The 24,184-nt window shown below is 40.0% G+C and overlaps 1 protein-coding gene across 1 annotated transcript; it reads right to left on the reverse strand.

Moving 5' to 3' along the window:
• Nucleotides 1–2,613: 2,613 nt before the first annotated feature.
• LOC129109380 (rap guanine nucleotide exchange factor 5-like) lies at nucleotides 2,614–22,662 on the reverse strand. The gene is made up of 19 exons (XM_054621436.1): nucleotides 22,255–22,662; nucleotides 18,071–18,210; nucleotides 17,283–17,383; nucleotides 13,026–13,104; nucleotides 12,585–12,729; nucleotides 12,397–12,494; nucleotides 9,849–9,879; nucleotides 9,546–9,624; nucleotides 8,300–8,449; nucleotides 7,426–7,523; nucleotides 7,159–7,281; nucleotides 6,866–7,044; nucleotides 6,524–6,614; nucleotides 6,363–6,413; nucleotides 5,997–6,084; nucleotides 5,791–5,855; nucleotides 5,639–5,693; nucleotides 5,109–5,226; nucleotides 2,614–5,018 (listed from the first exon to the last, which is right to left on the reverse strand). Coding segments are annotated over exons 1-19 (1,872 nt in total). The 5' UTR covers nucleotides 22,435–22,662; the 3' UTR covers nucleotides 2,614–5,017.
• Between the last annotated feature and the right edge of the window lie 1,522 nt (nucleotides 22,663–24,184).

Consider the following 24,184-nt stretch of genomic DNA (forward strand, 5'->3'; position numbering starts at 1 on the left):
TCTAGGGGAAACTTTGAAATAATAGTTGTAAAAATGCTATCAGTGACTTTGTTTATTCTGTGTTTTGGAAAATGAATTACTCATTTGTGTGCTGGGCATTAACACACTGTGTTATTAACATGATATCATTAACTAATTTTGTTAATATCACTGTTATCATCATTATATATGGCGACAACCTTAAAATCTACTGACAATATTCTGCAAACAGTGTTAAAACTATTTTTAAAGGAGGTTTATTTTCCCATTGAGATAGTATAATTTATTGCGTTCATTTTGCTTTTTATCATGTTTTTTTTAATTTTTATTACTAATACAACAGACGGAATTATTGTTTAAATGTTGCATTAATATTGCTGAATCCAATTTGGTTCATACGTGACAATACTGACATTGTAGTGTATGAATGCATTTGTGTTTTAGATATCAAGATAATGGAAATAAGGAAGTGGGGCTGCAATGTTCAGCCAGTGTCTAACCTGTTGTGTCTGTGTGACACTGTTGAACCGCTCCCTTGAGATGGTTCAGTCTGCTCATGATTTGTTGGGGGCTTATGTCTCTATATTAGACCATGTAATTCTGGATAGGGAGCATATTTTATTGGAAGGTCAAGATTAAAAAAGCTCTCTGGCTGCCCTCTACTATCTGAATGATACACAATGCCGTCTGGAGGGTTCCCGGACAGAATTCCCAGGAGATGATGTGCATGGTTGCTATTGACTTTTAAATGAGGTGCATTTGACATTGACCTTTTGTACGGCGGAGGCAGAATACTAACAGACGAGTGTAATTCATTCAGCCGGGCCTGTTGGAGAAACCTATTCAAAGACACTGATAGCTTTCTGTGAGAAAGCAACACATCAGATGACCCATCCTTTATCTGTCCGCACTCTCTGTTAGCATCTGATTAACTTAATACCAACCAAATAAAACCTTTATCTTTAAATGAGTCCAAAGAAACACAGTTGTTTTTATCTAAAATGTTATCTCTTTTAAACTGATTTAATTGAGGTTAATGAAAACTGAGAAGATGTTCAGATTAAAGTTTGACTGTATTATGCATGCATACTGAATGAGTTGTGCATAATGCATATGCTGTTAAATCCCTTGTGTGTCACAGCTATGGTAAAATATTGGGGGAGTAAAGGCTGGGATCATACAGCCCAGAACAACACAGGGAAAAAAATGTAATCAAGGAAAAGTTTTTCATAGAGAATTTTGTGCAATCATGACAAGTAGCAACTGAACCTACTGAACAAATAATATATATATAGCCTTTATTTAACCTTTATTAATTCAAAACTAGCCTTTTTGACATCGTTTTAGAGCGTTAATCATTCTTAACATTAGTAAACACAGTGTGTCTGAGCAGGGACCTTTGGATATTAGCGGAAATTTGCCCAGGAAGAGACAGAACAGGTGCAATATATATCTGCAAAGATAAACAAGTGACAAATGATGTACAAATTACAGCCATTCTGCTTTTTTTTGTTTCTTTTTGGATGGAAATCAGCACTCTTATCTTCCCAAATGAGATTTTCTCCAACGCTAATAACGGCTGTGTTGCTCTTAATTTCTCCCTGCAGCCAAAGTGGCTGCAGACAGTCATGCAGAGGATGGAGGATTGATTCTGTGTATTGTATCGCACGGGGGGAAATGAAGATCCAGTCTTCCTGTAGTTTCTCCTCATCTGCCCTCTCTTCCTCTCATTAGCGCGCCACAGCAGCTAGCCAGTCATTTGGTGACAGGGAAATGATACAGTGCTGGCAGTGTTTGGGAGGAAATGGCAGGGTACGGGGCCCCGGCGCAGCGGGAGTCGTGCCACAGATAGTCATGTTAAAGGCCAAGCAGGACACCTGGTTAAAGTCAGTAAGGGCATCTGGGTCACACCTCCGCCTACAGTATCCGAGTAAGATATGGTGTACTGATGGTTTTGTTATCCAAAATATTTTACAGAGACCCCACATACTTTTTGTATTTGTAAATTTGTAAATCACTGATTATGTGTGAGCAGGTTCTCATCAAGTGAAGTACTGTGCAGTGGCAGTACAGGTCTGTAGCTGTTATATTTTGATGTACAGGAAAAATGTAAGACCTAGCCTAGCTGCCTACAATACTATGAATTTATGAAAAAAAAAACCAAAATCAATGTGAAATTTTAGAACAGTGTGTTTCTACTTAAAGACAATTTTAGTTTGTCAGGGCCTGATTATCCCACTAGGGGGCCCCCTCGCAAAAATGAGTGGTGGGCCCCTGTAGACAAACCACCCCATTTTCCCACTCTTTATGCTTTGTGTATGTATAAGTTGTTTATGGTAACCTAATTAAGCATAATATTATTTAGTATTTAGTATGCCATGTAAGTACAATATATACCAAAATAATGAAAGGCATTTCAGTGGTTAAGAAATACATTTACCAAAACTGTACCTTACTCATGCTGCCACAGAGAGGCAGTGAAGCTTCACTGGAGACTGAGATGGTCTGATATTTAACTATAGGGCGGATGAACCTATATAATGTTGAAATGTGATTTTGAATATACTTTTCTTACAAAAGAGAAAAAGATTGGAGCCATGAATGCAGAAAAGTGAGAGAATTTATTATGCTTGATGGCAAGCTTGAAACACGTAGCGATGCAGACTAGCTTCATGCCTTTATGGTCTTCTCTGCCTGTGTTTGTGCACGGATTGAGCATATAAATGGCCCTGCTTTTTCATTTACTAAATCAGTTGTTTGTAGTTTCCTAGATGCTCTTTTTATCTGGATCTACTAAATGTCATGTCTTTGTGTTCCTATAACTATGTTGAAAACCACAAACCCCACATGGAAGGTATAATGAGTCCTAATTTACGATAGTCAGTACTGCTTTCATTTAATATCTGTTTTAATTGAATTTGCCTGTTTCAATGAATTTTGAATTTCTCCACAATTTACATGTAAATATATATCTTTTACCATAAGCAATTTATGATGATGAAAAATATTTTATTGCATGCACAGTTGACACTGCTGGTCAATCCACGGTTTGCCATATCATGCAGACCAGCCAGTGCGTACAAAAACATCACACTGAACTAATAAAAGTAACATCTGTAGAACAAATAAATAATTCTGAAATAAATAAATGTCAGTATCCTGAATACATATTCAATGCTTTAGCAGTATGTTTCTTATTTTGAATTTTATTTGTATCAACGACAATGTACAACAATGTACGGTTGATTCTATTTATACTGTGTGTGAGTGTGTGCATATATACATACAATTTTATTTTGATAAAAACAAAAATCTAAATAAGATGCAGGGCTTTAAAATCCAAAATATATAAATTAAATTTCAAGAACGTAATGCAAAGTTCCATCTACAACACTTCACAGAGCCTACTTAAAATGGCCTAACCTCAGGTCAAAGGTGACAATTTTCAGTTGACAAATCTAGATCATAAATACTGTACGGTATCTTCCATAACTACAAACTATACAGTTGTACACAGTATTGTTAATACACACTGTACATAAGCAAATGGCTTCTATTTTTCTTTCTTTACTTGTATCTGTCCAGAAGGTGCTGTAATACTTGTTTTTGCTATTGCTCTTTACTTTTTGGGTCAGTTCATCCAAAACACAATGAAACTTCATTTTCCTCTTCAGTTATTATCCATACGATTACTGAGGATAAAAGAGTTTCGCTGTAGCTCAGTACGATCTTGGGTTGTTGTGAGTCACCATGTCTTTGTTTTTTGCAAAGACATGCGGTTGCCAAGTTTTTCAAATGCTAATTCTGGTGAGTACCACACAGCTAAAGCCAATATCTCCAAACCTCATCTAATCAAACACTCTCTGGATGGAGAAATGCACTGTGTTTTAACCTGAACTTTAAAGACCAATACAGATGTATCAGTATGGGTATTCTGCTTCCGTTTAACTGATTGTCCACAGCTCAACTAGATGGAGATCCTTATGCTTTTAGAATGATGAGCAATTAGCATTACTTTGAATGGGCATTACTTTTTTATACTATTTGGCGCTTACATACGTGATTATAATCCACACAGGAAACACAACTTTTGCCACACACACACTACAGAAATACAGTATACTCCTATTCTCACTTAATGTCCCGCTCTAATGAATTGCCTCTTCTAATACACTTTATGGTTAAACAATAGAAAACTGTACGGTAAGACAATTCTGCAATGTAAAAATAGATAATGAATATAATATATGACAATCATCATTTTCACTCTCTCTATCATGTCATTCAGCTGTTGTGCAAACACTGTACTGATTTGATGGGGTGTGCATGTTTTACATCTGGATCTTGTCGCACTCTGAAGAGAAGAGAAGTTTGTTTACAATATATAGGACCGATATTGTCTTTGGTTAACTCTGATGAAACAACCCACTGCTGCCAGATCTTAAACGCCACAAATACAAAAAGTTGTACAGTATCATGAGTTAATCTGCATCTCAATCACTCTATGTGACGTGAATTGATGTGGTTAAAAGCTCTGGAAAGGCTAGTCGGTGGACGTTCTCGTCAAACATACTGATGTCAAGGTGGGGAATGAACTTCCATGTCCAACCCTTTGTTTGTTTGAACATTCATTTTCTGTAGCTTTATGTTAGGTGGGAAGCACTTCACCTGCAAACAAACTCTTATAGCAGGCTGCTTATTCTCCACAAGGGGGAGCTGTTGCATCATTGTTAAAACAGCTCTGCACCTGCCAACCTCAGCAATCTGTATGACAGTATAGTAACAGCAGCAGCAGATTTGAATCTTTGGATTTAGAAATCCATATTTTTTTCTTACCACCAGTCAGCACAAGTTTGTGGAACAGGTGGGTCTATTTTCAGGTGTATTGGATCAGTGACATAGTTGTGGATATACGCAAACATTTATGCATTTGCCCTTTTTCTGCTTATTCCCATCCCTGGTGAGGGGTTTCCTGATTGTGCGGTTCCCTCCTGTGGTCGACCAGGATCATGCCTCGTCCTTTGATTGCTGAGTGAGTCCTGAGAGATAGATGAGACAGCAATAGATTGTTTCCTTGGCAATCCAACAGTACGGCTGACACAGTGAGAATCACAGTAAGAGCTGCTCACTAAGCACGAGGCTCCAGCCTGTGTGACAGCTCAAACAGAGTCTGCTGATTGTCGATGATATGCAGGTAATCAATGTAGGCTCGCACTTCTGGGCTGCTCTTCTGGGTGATGCCATTACCTGGAGGGAAAGAAAATGGTTAACCTCCAAGCTAAGGCAGCAGCATCCAGGACAACTACTGTATCTGTACTATACACAAAGGTACACATACTAAATGAACGTGCAGTGTACATTTTCAACATATTAATATCATCTTATTGATTGAAAGGCAATTAAAACTAACTTTTCTCTCTACATATGACATGCAGGGATTTTGTGGAGTGTACAACCAGATAAAATTGCTTTTATAACAAAAAGTGAAAGGATTGTGGACATCATGGTAAGGAGATTGAACCAGATTTAAACTATATGAAGACAGTGTAGTTAACCGATTTTGTCCACAGATTTGTTTATTTGCCTTGAAGATACAACAGCAACAATTACAAAGTAAACTTCAAATATCTCATGAAATGTGGAAAGAGTGAGTACTGACCCATGAGATCTCTCTGACACTGCCGGATGAGACGCACTGTGTCTGCTATCATGTGCTGAAGATATAGATGGACACATGCTTCAGTAAACATTACAAATTCAGCACTACTGTTTGTTTTATCGGGAAGAAGCATAAAGGCTTCTTGGACTCACCAGCTTTTCGAAATTGACCAGGTTGTCGTGAAACGTCTTGTTGCCTTCGTGAATGAACGTGATATCTAAAACAAATTGAACATTTTGTTAGTATTGAGCTAAGATATGCTATCTACATGTCAAATCTGCCTAATGGAAATATTTCACAGTGCTCTCCTTCCATAGTCAGACTCGCTGTTGGGTACTGAAATGAATAATGAACGCACCTTTCAGTAGCAGAGGAGGGAAGGGGATCTTTGGCGCCTTCATCTTCTTGAAGGAGTCCCTGTAGGCCTTGTGGTTCAGCGAGGGATCCTGTGAAGACATTTTTAGAACGAATGAGTGTAATCCTCTGGGGATGAAAGTGTGTGCCTGTGCATGCATGCTTTGTGGAATTATGGCATCATAAGAGACTAATGATCATCTAAAACACCTGTTTTGAAATGAAAAATAACATCTGTTTGCTTCGCCTCTTACACACTTACACAGGTTTGTATTCCCTGTTGCAGTGTATGAATGTCATTGTTTTATTTTACTTCAAAACAGATGTATACAGTATAGTGTGCTCCCTGTGCCTGTCAATAACTACTTACTGTTATTGTCTCCAGCTCTGAAAACAGCTTTTTGAATTTCCCAGGAATTTTCTGCAGAAACACAACAAACAGGATTTTTTTTTTTATCAGATACTATGTACTTCTACATGAAAGGTAGCACAGATGAAAGGAGTAGCTGCAGAATAAAAGCACATCCTTACCTCCCATGTCTGACCGAGGCGGCTAACAGCTGCAGTGTTCAGGCCCATTATAATGGCAAAGAAACAGTTGAGATTCCTCTGTGCTTTACAGCTACAAAAGATCAAGGGAACACACAGTTCAGTCTCTTGCAGGGGCGCAGCTCAACAAGCACAAAAGCAGTTGCAGTTTATCGATCTGCCACAGGAGGGGGCAGCATCCCCATGCAAGTCTGAACATCTCCTAAATATTTTGGAGCTGAAATGCTGTAGTGAAGGCCCACAGTGTCAGAAGCCAATGTTTGATCGACTACAATCAATAAATCTCTAATCAAAATGAAGAATGGTGTGCGTAAAGCTACTAACTGGGCAGCAATCTTGATGAATTTCTTGATGAGTTGGACTCTTTTGCAGAGCGTTGGGCAGAGCAGCACCTCAGTCATCACCCACAGCTGGACCTCATTGCAGCGCTGCAGCAGCAGCTCAAACGCCACAGTGTAGCTACTGCTGCTGTGGCGACTGAAGGTGAAATAGACGAGTTCTTGCTGTAGAAGAAAGACATACGAGTTGAGGAGACCAGGGCATGCAATGCTAAAGGCAGGCAATGTATTATAAAAGTATGGCTATTATAAAGTATTCTAAAGTATTGGGGTATAAACCTCGTGTATTGAGTCAAAGATGGTCCAGTCAAAGTTGGTGAGAGCAACGGCCACGTCCCATGTGTTTAAACTGAGCATGCGGGCCGTTCTCTGTTGCAGCTCTGAGTTGTCTGTGAACGGGTTCTGAACAGGGAAAACAAGAAGAGTTTGGAAGTAATATAACATGACATTACAATGCTGCATGTTGTTTTATTCATTGCTTATGATGTATGAAATAAGTATGTATGAACACTATTTTGTACAGTATGTTTAAGTGGAAGTTCGTACCAGGACTTCACCCAGGTCCTTCCTGCACACATGCAGTCTCCCAACCGGTCGTAAAGAATCAGAGAAGACTCTGTCCTGAGGCTGCAGGAGGAGCCTCCCTGCAGGAGAGAAAACACATCACAAATAGCAGAATACCATTACAAATCTGTCAGGCAGCGTGTAAGCAGCCATCAGTGGCAAGAGATAAGACTCGCTGTGCCAGGCTCCACTGAGGTGGACAGTCACTTCAGTCACTGATAACAGACACTGGCTTTATGTTGCTGGACTGTCAATACTTCTTCCTTTAATTGTTGTCACTGCAGAGATATTTAGGTCAGCTCTGTTGATTACAATCTTGCATTCATGTCTGCGCTCAATACATAACTCAATATAGGACAAAAAAATTCAAGTGTGAAATACTGTGAGAAATGAAAGTGCGGTATGTTGAGTTTTTCATTATAAATCATCCGGCAGTGTCAGAGAGATCTCATGGGTCAGTACTCACTCTTTCCACATTTAATGAAAGATGAACCAATATTTTGAAGTTTTCTTTGTAATTATACATATAAGCAGTGCTGTTGTATGAGTCTTTGCAAGGCAAATAAACAAATCTGTGGACAAAGTCGGTTAACTACACTGTCGTACACATGTAAAATATTTACTTTTAATTTCTACTAGTGTTGACTCGCACATAATATATTATAACTTATGACACTTCAGAATCACATATTCTGATATATTATGTACCGAATTACAGTGTTGGACAGAAAGTTGTGCAAAAGACTACAAATGCATATTCTCCCTTTCTGTTCAGATTGCCACCATTGTGAGTGTAATATAGTGCTGTAATGGCTGTTAATGTGTACTGTAGCTGGTAAGTTAGAATGGTAATTACCTCCATTGTAAGTGACAGCCACTAGGACCAGTTTCCCCAGTGGGACTTCCATCCTTTCTGCCACTGCCTGCAGCAGCTGCTGGGCCACTGTCCCCGCATGGGCCCTCATACTGAGGAACGAGTCCATGGTAATATACACGTGACACAGCACTGTAACAGAGAGGAAATATTGTTTCAGAAAGCTGAAATGTAGAATTCCCAGCGCTTACATGAAGTGCAGCCCTGCCCATGGCCGTATTAATCAGTTAGGGAGCCCTGGGGCAAAAACATGTCTACCCCAAATCCCTCTGTGCATAGTGTATGTAGTCCTTCAGCTCCAAGCTTCCAGTGCACACAGCAGACTAAGCATGATAGCCTCATTATATAATAAGAGACATGTTAGTGGTCAGTTGCTGAAGTAATAAAATATAAATGACACCAGGTTTTTTAGTTGGTACTAGATTTTGACACAAGGCCACAAGACTAGCTCATAATACAGGATTCGCCTTAAAGATATTGTATTTTTTTGGTGCAAATTTCTTAGTACATTTTCAAAAAATCAAATAATCCTGAGGATTTTGAGGTCCCTGGAAGTCTTGGGAATTGCCGTTTTGCTGTGAGAGCTGGTGTTAAACGTTTATGCAGGTTTTCGTTCCAGACACAGACTCAAGCAGGGCATTTAACCATTTAGCAACCACCTTAGGCCTGAAAGAAACCAATTAATCACCTGCTGCCATCTCTCAAACTGCAGGAGTGAAAGGATAAAGCAAAGCTGCCCCTCATTGATAAGGTGACCTTGGGCAAAGCACCTGACTCTTAACTGCTGCAGTGTAACTCAGTGATCAACCATAGCAGACTGTGTAGTGTGGCATTACCGTGATGGCCAAAGCATACTCAATAGATTTGTCTTGATTAAGGTAAAGAGTCAGTGGGGACTCTTTTTGAGGACGGTGGATATCTCAAAACCTCAGCAGATAAAGTCGGGACTATGTGTACGGCCAGATAGCATGAAAGGTAACTGTTTGCTTTAAATTGGTGGAACCTGCACTTTAAAATAAGCAAAAAATGATCCAGATATGGCAGATTCACAAGTCATGACTCTTTGGAAAAGTCACAAGTCATGACTCAAATCTGCATTTCCAAACCTTCTCATTACTTCCCTGGAAAGTTTCCCATTGTTCTACCGTTCAGACTAAATGTCCCCTCTCAACAGCTTGTAGCATATGATGGGAGGAATATGTGAACGACGCCACGTTTTACGACTTACCTTCCTTGTTCTCCCTTTGTGTGCCTCTGGACTGGAGCCCGTTCTCTTTCACACTCAATTGGTGGAAAAGTGCTTTGCCCTAAAAGAAGGGAAATGCGTGGATTTTGACACATATTCATATTGCCTGGGAACACTGCGGGCTTTTCGCTAGAACAACAGAACAATGTCTTTTAGCAGTAAAATGTGAGGACATTAGCTGGAACATCAAATCTAGTATGTCGAAACCCGCAGCCAGCTTTGTACAATGAGATTTTTTGTGTCTTAGTGTCGTATAGAGAGCAAACACAATAACTTCTCTCTCACCTTTCTCTGAGGGGAATATTCATCCGCCACACTGGAAAAGGAAGAAGATATAAATCAGTAACCGTAACTTTGTCCTAAAAAAACTGATCTGGTGATTTTCCTTAGGCTGCAGCTATGTCAAGTAAAAAAACAACTTCACCAGTCTATATAATCAAGGTAAAGTGAGTATACACATATACTCCTCTGCAGTGTTCAGTCCATTATTTAAGGTCACTGACAAGGTGAAATTGGAGTGCTTTGTAGATTTTAGACCTTCCAATGTGATCCCTTCGTTTAATCACCTTATTCACATCAGTTAGTCCCGGCTAGCATGATGGATAGCCCCGTGTCCATTATCATCCTTTTACTGGGCTCTGCATCACAATAGGCATGTTGGCACAAAGCCTGCCCTGAGGGATCCCTTCTCGTTGGCTAGCAGAAGTCTTGCACTAATGAAAAACCTGATTACCACTGTATTGTCAAAGCAGAACATGTGATCTAAGTCACACTCTCGCCCCCTAAAAAAAAAACCTAAACACGAGTGAATGAACTCTGTGAATTATAACGCCACAAGATGAGAGGATGCAAGAGAACAAGTTGTATTTGATTCTTAAGCTCTCAGAAAGATGTGACTTCAGCTTTGTTTTGTGCAAAGGCCAGATGGAAGTTGATGGGAGCAAAGAACTAAATGACTATTCCTTCTATAAAATATTACACTTTTAGGCTTTTCCCTCGGCAGCAGATTGCCACAAAGCAGTCCACCTTGTCCTCTCCCAGGGGTGAGCCTGATTGTGAAAAGCTCATAAATAGTAGAGTATATCAGTTAGTAACACCCTCCCAAAGTCCACTGCTTTAAAGGAGTGGGTGTTGTGGATCTTCCTCCCTGGATATAAACATGAATAAAGCAGGCCCAGATAATGGCAGCAGAGTCAGCTTGAATTATCTGCACTGGTTTCTAATGGGTGGCAGGTTGGAGCGTCCCCAGGGAGAAGGTCTGATTGGAGGCTGTGGTTGAGGGAGGGGAGGGAGGACATGGGTGTGGCGATTTGTCTGGTGACTGGGGGATGTTTACGCCGTGATGTCTGGGAGCAATGTGATGCTTACTTTTATTAAACAAAGAAACTGTAGTAACAGCTCCACTTTAATAACCACAAAACTGACCCAATATTCAAGATTCGGTCAGATGTCGATTAACAAATCTGCTTGATTGAAAGTTATTTATATGTTTAACTTACTGTACATCAATTATGCACACATAATGTTCAAGAAGCACTTTTCTATACATTAATCATTTGAAAAGTTAAGACTCCTTGTCTAATGTCAATCCATATAATTCATTTTCTAATTTCTGTACTGAGAGAAGGGTGGATGTAAGACTTCAGCCTACATCTTTTTGGTGATTGCTAATGTCATTTTTTGACTTTAATTCATTATTTTGTGGCTGTGTAAGCACTTGGATAAAATTTGCATCTTGCAAAGACCGAATTTGTGCCAAAATGTGTTCATTAAAATGCCCACGTGGTCATACTGTTTGCTTGTTAGTGCATCGATCCAACTTTTTCTCATAATGTAACTTGAAGCCAAGTTACTCAATTCTCTCTGGCACTAAAAACTAAAATTAATTAATTCAGCCCGTCATGGCTGAATAAATCTAACTGATAGCAGTATTAAGGTGGATGTGTCAAGTTATGCTCAACACACATTCTGCTTATAAAGGTCAGTATCGCAGTTCAAACCAATCCGGTTATATGTATCAGTACATTCCTACTGTGTGTATTTTCTATTTAGATTCAAATAATTACAAGTAAGAAGCCAAAATAATGTGTATGCTGTATGGATGTGGGATTATACTCATGAGTTTGAAATTGTGTCCAATAAACAATTAGTGTAGCATTCTTTCTTCTCATAGAAAGTAAAGTTTCCATGGAACCCTGAGAGGCAAGTGAGAAAAACAAAATTCTGGTGAAGTGAGATCTTAATTGTTTTCTATCCTGTGTTTATGATTTAGGAAATGGTGAACAAAGGTTTTGTGAGAAAAGGGGGGAAAACCAAAGGTTTTATATTTATTTTTTTGCCTGTTCTTAAATCATAAACACAGAAGAGAAAACAATTTCTATCACATTTCGAAAATGAATCTTCTGAATTATTTTTCTCACTTGCCTGTTAGGTCTTTTGTACATTTCTGACAGTTTGTCATCAATTCTAGAAATTCCTTTATTTCCTCAATTTTGGGGATTTGAGATAAAGAGCTCTTTGACCTTCATATTTCCGTGGTTAACAACCCAGAACACTGTAATTACTCTTCAGTCTCTGAATGCATTCATTGATGAGAGGCTAAATAAAGGCAAGCAGAGAAGCAGCTCTTTCTTTGCACTCAGAGACCAGCTAGTGTCTCTGCCTCCTTTCAGGCCTCCAACAGTCCTAGTCATACTCTCTCTTGTACACCCTCGGACTAGATATCAATAAATACATCAGTCTTTCTGTTTTATAGACAATTTCCACAAGTACATATTGAATAACCCTGTGTCTAATGACTTTTAATGACAAAGTAAGTTATAAGGTCACTCACTGTCTGCGATGCAGCTGGTACAGTTTCTGCAGTTCCCTCCCATCCTTCTCCAGGAATGGGTGCTCATAGAGATCATCCAACACATAACGATACAGAGTCTGGAAGGAAATGTCCATTTTCATTTCTCCCACATTAAGCTAATTTCACACCCAATTTCCACCCTTTTTCTAGAACATTAAATTCCCTACCTTCATGAACAGTTTGACATGCTCGTCCTCCCTAAGGAAGTCTTTGCAGAGGGCCATCCACTCCGACACCAGGTGCAGGACTTTTCGTTTCCTCTCCAGAGCCTCTTTCCTGTCTTCTTTCCCCCTGTATCGCTTGGTGCAATAGGTGGGTTTTCGGTTAAGGCTTCAGCACAGATGGAGAGCGAGATCTATTTGCTGACAGCAAATGCAGGCAGCAGGAAGCATGAATAAAGCCAGCATGTGTGTGATGTTGATTTAAGAACAGGCAGCTAGAGAGACTGTTGGATGAACACAGTTGAGTAAAGTGGAGAAACTTTGACTAAATAGAGTTATGTTTTTGTATAAAACACCTTTGTCTGTCGGTGGCATTCACAAAAAAAGGTTGTAATGTGTGAATCTTTGCAATAATGCTCCTGTGAAAAACACTGTGTTCAAGGATATTGCCCCAGCAGAGCTTGACATAAATCACTGGTTGACATGAACACTGGGTAGGTCAGCAGAAAATCATCCAGAAGTGTATCTGAAAAAGACAAACACAATATTTACAATGGAAGAAAGACGGTACAGTTTCTAGTGATATAACTTAAGAAATAGTTAAATTGCTACTTGTTCCATTGCTTTATAAAACATACAAGACATCTCACGGACCAGTAAAACTTAAAACAAGTTTAAATTCTGAGCAGACCATTGTATACAATCAATCCTACGTACACCGGTTCATTAGATTTATACTATGTTACAGGATGCTGGAGGGCAGGTACACCAGTGACCTTGACAACTGGATGATTAATGTTTGCTGAGCTGCACATAGAGTAGGCCTGAACTCTTAATTGAGATGGCAGCACCGAGACTTGACTTCAATTTTTTCATATTCCACCTTAAAAATACCAGAAGGAGAGCTCATTCTTTGCAGAAAATACCAGTTAACAAGAGACATTTCAGAGATGAGCATAATGTGAGAAACCCTTCAATGGCATATTATTCTTCATAGTCAGTCTCAGATAATTGCTTGTTCTGAAACCACTGAGGATTCCTTTGCTCCATTTTTTCCATCAAGCTCAAACAAGCCTTTACTGGCTTTATCTTCAATCTCACACATTTGCCGTTGCAGGCTGTATCAGTAGAGATGAGTCAATAATGTGTCCGGTGACTCTCTCTGACCTCCGATGAAGTCTTTTTTTTTTAAATTTTGATAATCTTGCATAAGAAAAAAAGCTATCTGATGTTGCTTAACGATCATCCTTATATGTTTACAAGCAACCACTATATCCTTGTATGATTTTATTCCCAAGGTTACACTTTGGTAAATGTTTCTATAAATTAATTAAACCCAAGCTGGTCAAATAGTTCACGTAACATTTAATGCGTTTACAGTCTACATGATCACAACACCTATTTTTTTACCATGATGAAGACTATAGAAGACTCCCTTTATTTCAGCAGTTTTTTTTTTCAAAATCACATTGAGAGTCACTTTCTCCCAGAATCTCTTATTAAAGTGAAAGCAATTACTGTCCAGACATTACGGCAAGCTGTAAAAATACATTTCATAATTTGACATAAAAGCCATTAAAATATTTACATTTCTGAGGTGTAAAGAGAAAGAGAAGGACAGTAGGTCCAAGACATGATCCCTGACCACAAGCGAAAAGCTTTACAAATCCATTTAGGGCCAACGTGCTCTGAACCCCTCTGTACGTGTGCCGCAAACCCAGAATTGTAAATTCTCCCCTTTAATTTCACACTGGCTTCCCAGGGCCTTTGTGTGCGTTCTGGTCCACAGGACTCTCTGACATCATTATGTTAATCCGTGCAGAGCAGCTGTGGATGCATCACTCCGGCTTATGAGCGGTTACCCACTCGTATATATGTAGCTCCCATATAGAATACAGTAACGCACCTTAACACAAAGCCAGAAAACAACACTCAAAAGATCACCCACACACTGCATACTGTACTGTACCTCCACACACACACACACACACACACACACACACACACACACACACACACACACACACACACACACACACACACACACACACACACACACACACACACACACACACACACACACACACACACACACACACACATTTGCAAAGCATTACTCATTCACTCTGTTGTGTATTTTCTCTAAGCTATCTTAACTGAGAAATGTTTTCATGAGTAACAGCTTATATACCACTCCCCAGGCTGTACACAACTTTTTTGAAGTTGGAAAAACAGAATAAATATTTAATTTACGACCTAAAGTCATATTCTCAAGGTCTTTTTTTTTTGGTAACACAGCACAAAAAAGCAGGGAATGTCCTGCGGTGTAGATTTAATCCAAACAGTTTCGCAGCAGATGTGTTGACCTACAATCAGTTTTTGTGCTGTATAAATAATGTTTAATATCCTGTTGAGGCTCCTACACATCACACAAAAGTGAATGTAGGAAAAATATGAGCCGTATTCTAAACTGCTATTTAGTACTCAGAATCCTGCTTTCTGGCACTCAAGCCCAAAATTAATTTTGTTTCCTTTTCAGAGGAAATGCAGAATGGATTCATTGATTCACCTTGTCAATCTCCTGTGAAATCAATCAAACTGTCAATCCACCTGCCAATTCCTTTTGCATTTCAATAAGTGCTCGTGAAATTGATTGCTGCAGCCTTTGAAATAAGCGTGTTAATGTGTCACTTATTGGCTCAGTAAGCACCCGAAGACATCTTCTTGGTGTAAAAGCCTTAAATTATTATGATAGTCTGTAATTAGACAGTTTTAATCTTATATCCGCTTACATAATGTGATGTTTTCTTCACTACATGTAAGCATCAACATCTCCGCACATGGTGCGTCAGTAAAAGAGCTGTAACATCCTCTCATTAGGAACACAAATGTTGCATTATATGTTTTTCAGAGCTGGCAGTGTGCAGAATTTGTACAGAGCAAGAATCAATAGCTGCACTGAGAATTGGGCACAGGGAAGAAGGCATCACTGAACTCTTGTGAAAGCTAGCCCACTGAGGGAAACCTTAGCATATTAGAGCTATACACTGTATATAGACTACTGCAGTGGTTAGGGTTTGCTTTTCCTCAAACATGCCTGTAGTGCTTCCAGAAAAGTGCCATATTCTGCAGAAAGCTCCTCTGCATTCTTAATGTTGTGTATTGAGTATAGATGGAAGCAAGAGCTTCCATGATGAGATGAATTTGGCTTTCTAATGTGCTGAACAGCATGCAAGTCATAAACACAACATCAATAACTTGCTGCAACCATCAGTCATGTTGTGTCTCTGAGCCATCCATGAGAGGAAGACCAAACACGGCCTCTTTGTGGATGTTCAAATAAATCTTTTTTTGATGAAATCATGGATCTCGTGCTATCGTGCTTCTGTTGATCTTAACCTCCAAGGGCACACTCAGCAGTATAGCACTAGAGCATACGGAGCTTCAGCAAAAGTCAGACTATTAAACATCACTGAGTGCAGATCGATTGCTGTGCAGGACTCAGTTCATTCCTTCTCCTCCTGTAGGTCTCTGGCTCTTTGACCCTGGGATATCGCTCAGCAGCTTCCTGCTCTGGTCCACTGCTCCCTATGGAGGCTTCCCTTCGATACACTCATTCCAAGATGAGCTAATGGTGAGTGATTCATCAGCAACAGACTGCCTACTGAACCCAAATGATATTAGCCAAAAAGGTTAGGGTTTATTGTGAAAAAAACAGCTGATTATAGATGGATGTCTTACCCACTTGTCTTCTAGTTAAGCTCCATGTTTCACTTCACATTAATATTATATACTCAGTTATAGCAATGAAATATGCAATTCAACATAATAAACTCTAACATGCATGTTAAATGCACCATTTTCCGACTGCAGGCACATCTCCCCAGAGGACATTTAGATCAATTTCATTCACTTTCTCATCAGAATGAGTAATGATCTCTGGTTTGGGGATAGCCAGCCTCCATCCCGATGAGAGATCATCTGTGACTATCTCCAAGGAAAAATCTCTTTTTTCTTCCCTCCGTGTTTTCCATTTTCTCTGCTTTACAGTGTTTCTGTTTCTCTTTTTTATTCCTCCTCTGCTTGTCTGACTGCGCTAATGCTCTCAATCATCATCTCCCCTCAAAACATCTTTACAGATCAATCAACTGAGTCTCCTCTGCCTTGGCAACAGTGTCACATTATCATGTACCTGCTGGGATGAGAGGAAATGTGCTCATTTGTCGTCGCTGTGAGGCTGAACTGCATAGCACGCAGTCCGATACGGCGCTATCACAAGATATGAGTTAAATGTATCTCTGTCAAAGGCTTTTAAATGGCTCAAACACAGAGCCATTCTGGGAATGTTAACACATGATTAGCCCAGTAATATTGCCCAGAGGGAGGCTGTTGTCTCAGCTCCTCTGCAAGAGAGAAGGATGGTGAGGGGAGAGAGTGTAACAGAAAGTAAGGGAGTTATTTCTGTTTTTCGCTTTCTATCTTTCACAAGCACACAGAAATATCTGTAGACCTGCATCAGCACACCATCTTAACAATTTAGTCATAAAGTTTTCTAGGTGCCACCCACCAATCAATATTCTCCTATTATTCATTTTTACTGCATAAAATACCCCCCCAAAAAATGTTTATTCACACACTGACAAACCCTGTACGAACAACATGGATGAGAAAGGTGTTTTAGGACTTTGAAGTATGATTGCTGACCTGACTCTATGCTGGGTGTTGTCCCCTGGTCGTCATCCAGTGTCAGGTCATTCAGCAAGTGCTCCAGGATCTTCTCTGGCGTCCCCGATACCACCATATACCTGTCAGACACAACAGAGTCAGTGGACGAGTCTTCCTCAATAGAGGACAGAGAGCGGCTGCTGCTCCATTCCTCCTCTCCTTCTGTTCCCTCATCGTCTATGTAGCGAAAGTAGGGGACGTCAAAGGTGGGCATCGTCAGCGGCTCTGCCCGGCTGGTGCTGTCACTGCTGCTCTCCAAGGAGCCTTCCTCGTCATCCTCGTCCTCCTCCTGCTCCACCAAGGCAGCAGGAAGCAGCCTGCCCTCCTCTTGCCGCAGGTTCGGGGGCTGTGGCTGAGATCCCATCCTTGCAGAGTCCCTGTGCCCTCACACCGGCTACGTTGCCGTGGTTACTGCTGCATGCCCCATTTACCAATCCATCCACCTGCAGCTGCTACAGCCCGGAGTCCACTGCTGTCTGTCCCTCAAGCACACTGAGGTCTCCCGGTACTTTACGTTCACGGCTGAAAGATCTCCTTAATTACTTGAATGGGAAGGCAGCTAGCAGAGCTCTGCCTCACAGTCCCATGCTGCTCACTTATGTGTATTTAATGTAACCATTTATGTGTTGGGAGTTATGATGTAAGCATGCCTGTGCGAGTGAGTGATCCAGAGAGACTGAAAGCGAGAATGATGAGAGGGAGAGTGCTGAGGGAGAGAAACAGAGAGAGGGAGGGAATCTAGGAAGGAGGGGTCTGGAGAGGCTTACCTCCCGTTCTTCGCCTCCACTCTCCCTCCTCCCCTTGCTGATGCAGAGAGGGTTGGCTGCTCTGATGATATTCTCTGGAGAACCAGCACATCCTGGCCTCTCTCCCTCAGACACACGCGGACTGCCTCGTCACTCCGGGGCTGGACAGAGAGAGAAAGGGGGGAGGGAGGGAGGGAGTGTGTTATCACCAAGGAGATTCCCCTGTCTTTTTTTTCTCCCACTCACATAAATCACCACTGATTTCCATCATAATGCTCTGTCAGAGCAAGCACTGTAAATGAAAGAGAATTTCCATATATTATTATTCAGTCCTTATCGGTGGAGCCCATTCAGGGATTAACATAAAAGACTCGCTGAAATTTTAATTAACAATTCTTATGTAGAGCCTATTTAATTATGGGTGGTGTCTAGAGACAATCTGTTTTCCAGCTGTCATAGGGTTAAACTCTGCACGATACCAAAAGTTTAGGCTTCTATGGTAGGCCCTTGTCTTATGATTACCATGAAGGGCTCGAACAAAAAATGAATCCTCATATTTCCTATGGTGTTTCCCACTCACTCTCTCTCTCTCTCGCTCTCTCTCTATCTGCTCTCTTAGTCACACAGTGCCACCCAATCACAATGTTATCAATCAACTCCTATGTGAAAAACACTAAAACCTCCTCTATCCCACTAACAGACCAATATACATTTTTATTTTAAGTTTTTTTCAACTAATTTGTTATTTAACCAATCTACCAGTAATACATATTACTAGAAGCAATATATATATATATATATATATATATATATATATATATATATATATATATATATATATATATATATATGGGATAGGAATGAGACCCGCTTTGAGTGCCAAGGGAAGCTGAAATTGTTCATGTATTTATTTATTTTTTAAGTTTATTGCTTACTGTAGTTTGGATATGATGCTATACATCACTGGTCAGCCTGAACATTGAAAACAAATCTGTAAAATGTTTTTTCAATAAGAGGCATATAAATTTGCCTTTTTAACCCTACATTTAAAAAAAGGCTTGTTGCATCAACTCTGAAGTATACAATTGGCTCATAGACGCCTGACAATGGAGGGTCTGGATCAGAGATATTAGTCTTAATGAGGAGTTCACTGTATGGTGCACGCACACGCATCCTGCATCAGCTACTGTAACCCCCCCCCCCCACACTCTCCTCAGCCATCAGTCAATGCAACACAAGCCTCTGCGCTTGCAATTAGCCAGCCAGGCAGACTGGAAGTGGTTGCAGTTTTCTGCCCTAATTGCCTTTTGCAGAGAAGCATCCATCGCCCTTCAGTTAAGCATGACTTCCTGGCGCATTAACACTTATGTGTGATCTGTGGACAAACATACATAAACAGACTGTAGATGCACAACACATACACTGATGAATGCATAAACGCAACATGCAAATGTGCACAATATCTCATACAACAAAGACACATAATTGGCGTGCCACAGTTTACCAATAACATTAAACAGTTTGACAGTGACATCTTTGAACAGCTGTTTTCAAAGCCTCACAATATAACTAGAAAAATTCCCATAAAAGGAAGGCTGCAGTGTTTAGCTTCCTTGTTCTTGGGAAAAAAGACAAGTGTTCTTAGCTTTAACAAAATACATAGTTTTTGTCTGACTCAGCCCGACAGCAAAGCAAGTTGAATTCCTGACTATAATTAACAGAGTGTCTCGGTGTACTGTTTACGGGTCAGACAGCAAACAAACCAATCCTCACAATGAATTATTGATCCTGCCTCTGCTGCTGCAGGCCACATCTCAGTGTGCCCTACGGTTTTGTGGCTACCAGTGTCATACCAAAACAACACAATCAGGTCTCTTGAGTGGAAGTTTTTAATGAGACTGAGTGCCCGGGCAACACAGTTTCTACGCTAGCCTTGAGGGGACCTCAACTCACAGTTTCATCCAAAGTCCTCCCAACATGGACACTGTCAGCAGACGAGTAAACACTACTTATCAGACATCTGCACCAAGAACAGTCCCGCCAGATGTTTTCTGTCTCTCTCAGGGTTCCAGTTGCATTCCGTTGGCTAGGGTGGACACTTTCTGTCTGCATGTCTCTGTGCTGCTGCAGCAGCTCTGGCACGCATGGTATGGGACACTTAAAGAGACCTGGAAGGTGTCAACCCTGACAGGGTGCAGATTGGACTAAATTCCTCTCAAGGAATGATGTGGATTGTACAGAATGGGAAGATGACAAAGAATAATACCAAAGATTCTCACATCAGTGTTGTTTTCAAAGAACCCATTTATGCAGATACACTTTATTATCTCCAAAAGTGATTAGCTGAAATTCCTGGATTAATCTCTGATAATATGCTGTAAAGTTATGCAAGTTATGTTAAATATTTGCACATAACCTTCCAAATGGTCCACGCACAGCATCTCTATGTTCTAATCAGATGGTTGGAGCAAAGGAAAATAAAGATTATTGATGAAATAATGTTATGTAAGGTATAAGAAAAGTGTAAAATGCAACGGATGATCATGCAACTATTTATTACCCCTGAATAATTTAAAACACTAAAGATTTAATCAAACAAAAGAACAAGTGATTCCCAAAGTCAAAAGTATTACATTGAAACCTAATGGGCTTTTACAAAAAATGTATTATAAATAGTATATACATTTTATTTTATTTTGTTTAACATTCATAATGTCCCTACACCATAATCTCTCATATGTTTTCAAAGACTTGCAGTCTACCACAAAGTAGGCATCCCTGTTTCCGCCAGCTGGGATTTAGCTGATTTTATGCTCTTATATGTTTGGGCTTAGTTATTTATATGAGTCACATGTAGCACAGTATATGCATTGTAGCATCATTGGATTATTTCAAACCATTTTATAATCTAGAAACACTGCCAGATAATCTCACATAATCTTAATATTTCTACTTAATGTCAAGCATTAAATACATCACATCACATCATCTTATCTGGCCATTACCACTAGGATTACATAATTGACGCATACACACTTGCCAGTGATATACTATTTTTGAGAAAATTGGGAGAAAGCATGTTACTAAAACAACAAAGGTAAAACATGTTGTTGTATCATGCAGCACCAACATCATACGCAGATTGGAAGTGGCTAAGTGCAGACGAAAGGTCATTATATTGAATAACAACACTGATAAAGAGCTCTAGCCTTGTGTTTGCAGAAAAGGTCTGAGACTCAATGCACTGGAAACCACCCTAAAACCATACAATGTCTTGGCATGGTGGTCTGGCCACTTGCGTCAACTTTTCCTGCCATTGTTGTTCATTCCAGCACACAGACACAGCTGGCAGGAAGGGACAAGCTGAGCCCACCATAAGGTCAGCCAATCAGACGACTCCTACGCAGCCAACTGGCAGGTGATGTAATGTTTTAAAAGAGTGTGCAGGCTGAACTGAACATTTAATACCTGTATTTAGATTTTCAAGGATGCTGCCACACTGATAGAGACAAACTGTATTCTTATATTATGCAAAGTTTCTGAAAGGACACTGCAACTTAAAATAGACCAAGCTGATGTTGAATTTAATGAATACAGTTGACTTATAACATACATTTCTACGCATATGATTGCAATGCATTCTACAATATACTGTAATAAAATCTTCTACACAAATCCATTTAGTTATTACATCTGTTTGGCAGCCGTTTGGTATATTAAATCTAAGTACGCTTTTTGTAGTGGACAGAATCTCAATGACAACATTCATCTTCAGAGAAAGCAGAGACACTATAGAATGTATGCAGGCCAATAAAAAACTGACAACAAATTAAAAGCAGACCACTACAGGGAGTGTGAGAAACGATGCTTGGGCACAATGCTCACAGAACAGCAGCATAAAACACCAGCCTAGAGTACAAATGGCCTTATGTTTACTGAATATTCAAGGGTGGAGTAGCTGGATAATTGACTAGGGCTCAAAATGACATAAAGAGGACTATCTGATAAGCGGCTTGACTGATTTTTTTCACTGTGCCACAGATAACTGTTTTGGGTAAAGAATGCAGCATTTCACATTGAGGCTGTGGTTATATATTTGGCTATTTATGAATATAGTTTTTTATTATTTAAGTTACGTATACATGTATATTATAAAAGTGAATGTTCTGACTGCAGGGCTGCAGCAGTGTTGTTGTGCATCTCACCTCGCTTGTCCTCTCTGAGCCCTTGCTGTGGTTCTGCAGGAAGCGGCAGCCATCCTTGGCCAGTCTCTGGACCATCTCCAGTCTGGACAGGTCCTCCTTGTCATGCAGGATACACATGCTCCCTGGCTGCAGCGCAGGGGACACGGAGAACATGTATTTGAGGCCACAGTCCCACGACATTGCAGGCTCACGAACAACTGGCTGTCCACCAGGCAAAACAGCAGGACAACTGTCTATGAGCTCACACTAGTCTTTTTTAAAAAGTGTAAGAGAAGGTGAGGAGCTCAAAAATGAGTGTAAGTATAGTGTGTTTCGTTCCAGGTGAGTTAGAGAGTCTTCAGTAACTGCAGCCAAACAAAATCCTAGCCCCCCTATGCCTTGATCAGCTCCAAATGGACTCCAGGTATCTGTACGTGCTTGACTTTACTGAGAGTGAATGACAGATTCCCTCTCTCTGTCCTTCCCTTGCCTTTTACCATTGGGGAGGGGAGTGAGTTAGGAACACGGTGGCTTCAGGAAACATCTGGTGAGCCGTACTGCCCCAAAAAGGAAGTTTCGAAATCTCCCGAAAGCAGGAGAAAGTCTAGGTTCAGGATTGGGCAGGGTACATTACGCTGGAGGGTCAAACACATGTTAGGGTGGAGGTGCATTACGTGTGTGGTGGTTTAAAGTCATTCAGACACAGGCACAAAAAACAACTCTTAACGGTTTTCAGTCTGAAATAATACAATCGAGTAAATTAGTTTCACCTACAAGCAGCTCCTTCAGAAAAAGCATACAAATGTACATATTGAAAATCTACGGCTTGTCGGTTTGTGCTGAGAAATTATGATGGGCAACTATTTAATATGTAATATAGAGTAAAATGTTTGTAGATGTAGTTATTAATCTATTAGTCAATCTGTAATCAACTAAATTAACTTCTCATGAAGCAAAACATAACATTGGAAAAGCTGGCACCAAAAATATGTAGATGCTTTTGCTTGAAAAAAACGATTAATCAGTTATCAAAATAGTTGCTGATTCCTTTAGTTGATCAACTTACCAAATCATGCACACACTCTTTTTGAATAATAACTATTAAAAAAATATTCTTAATTTTAGCCCTGAACCAGCAACAAAGCCTTAGAAGTACCCTGTAGATTTTTTATCCCCAACAATGCTGTAGAGCAAAGCTTTGTTGTGCTGTCCTCGTACAGTTGTATCTTGTCTTCTACAAGTACAAAGTGTCTGTTTTTATTAAAGATCTCCAACTTGTCAGACACTTGCTAATTAAATGAAGCTTGTCAGCTGCCTAACATAGTTACAGAAGCACCAGCATGCTCCTGCATGAATTGACCAAGGTAAAGCAAGGACATTAATCCTTTCCATGAACACTTTATCTATTAGTGTTTTATCTTTTTCCCCTCTGTCAGCAGTGTGATGCTTGACTGGGTCCTTGCAAAGCCACTCAATTGTGCTGCTATTCCAAACTGCTGATACAGCAAACTGCAGAATGAGAGAAAGTCCCCATCTCTTGGTGGTGCTTCTCTTGCATGTGATATTGAGACCCATAATTTCACAAATGCCGTTTTGTTCTTTTAAAGTTAATGATTGGGAATATGTCCATTGCCCTCATAAAACAATATATGTCTTTAAAAGTGAATATCAGCCTCTTTCTGCATAATGTCAGTTAAATAATTTCATCCCTAAACTGTTTATTAGCACTTGTTAATTCTAGCTGGGGTCTCTATAATCAGAATGCGCTGATTAAGATTTCCCATCACTTGCTTCTTCAAGGTCCTAATAAAAAAAGTAGACTTTGTTAAAATTGTCCTCAGCTTATTGGTTCTACAAAAGAGCCTTTTTTTGATCCAAAAATCAACTGATTTTACCACATCCTTGATTTAAACATGATTAGATAGTAAACATGGCCACTGTACTATATGTT

Source organism: Anoplopoma fimbria, chromosome 20, assembly GCF_027596085.1.
Source record: "Anoplopoma fimbria isolate UVic2021 breed Golden Eagle Sablefish chromosome 20, Afim_UVic_2022, whole genome shotgun sequence".
NCBI classification, from domain to species: Eukaryota; Metazoa; Chordata; class Actinopteri; order Perciformes; family Anoplopomatidae; genus Anoplopoma; species Anoplopoma fimbria.

Excerpts from the sequence above, each read along its gene's own strand:
- LOC129109380 (XM_054621436.1), bottom strand. The coding sequence starts at position 22,434 with ATGTCGTGGGACTGTGGCCTCAAATACATGTTCTCCGTGTCCCCTGCG. Across the intron at positions 13,105-17,282 it reads AACACCCAGCATAGAGTCAG|ATACACTTCTGGATGATTTT; the intron begins GTCAGCAATCAT and ends TGTCTTTTTCAG. Across the intron at positions 6,414-6,523 it reads GCCTCGGTCAGACATGGGAG|AAAATTCCTGGGAAATTCAA; the intron begins GTAAGGATGTGC and ends GTGTTTCTGCAG.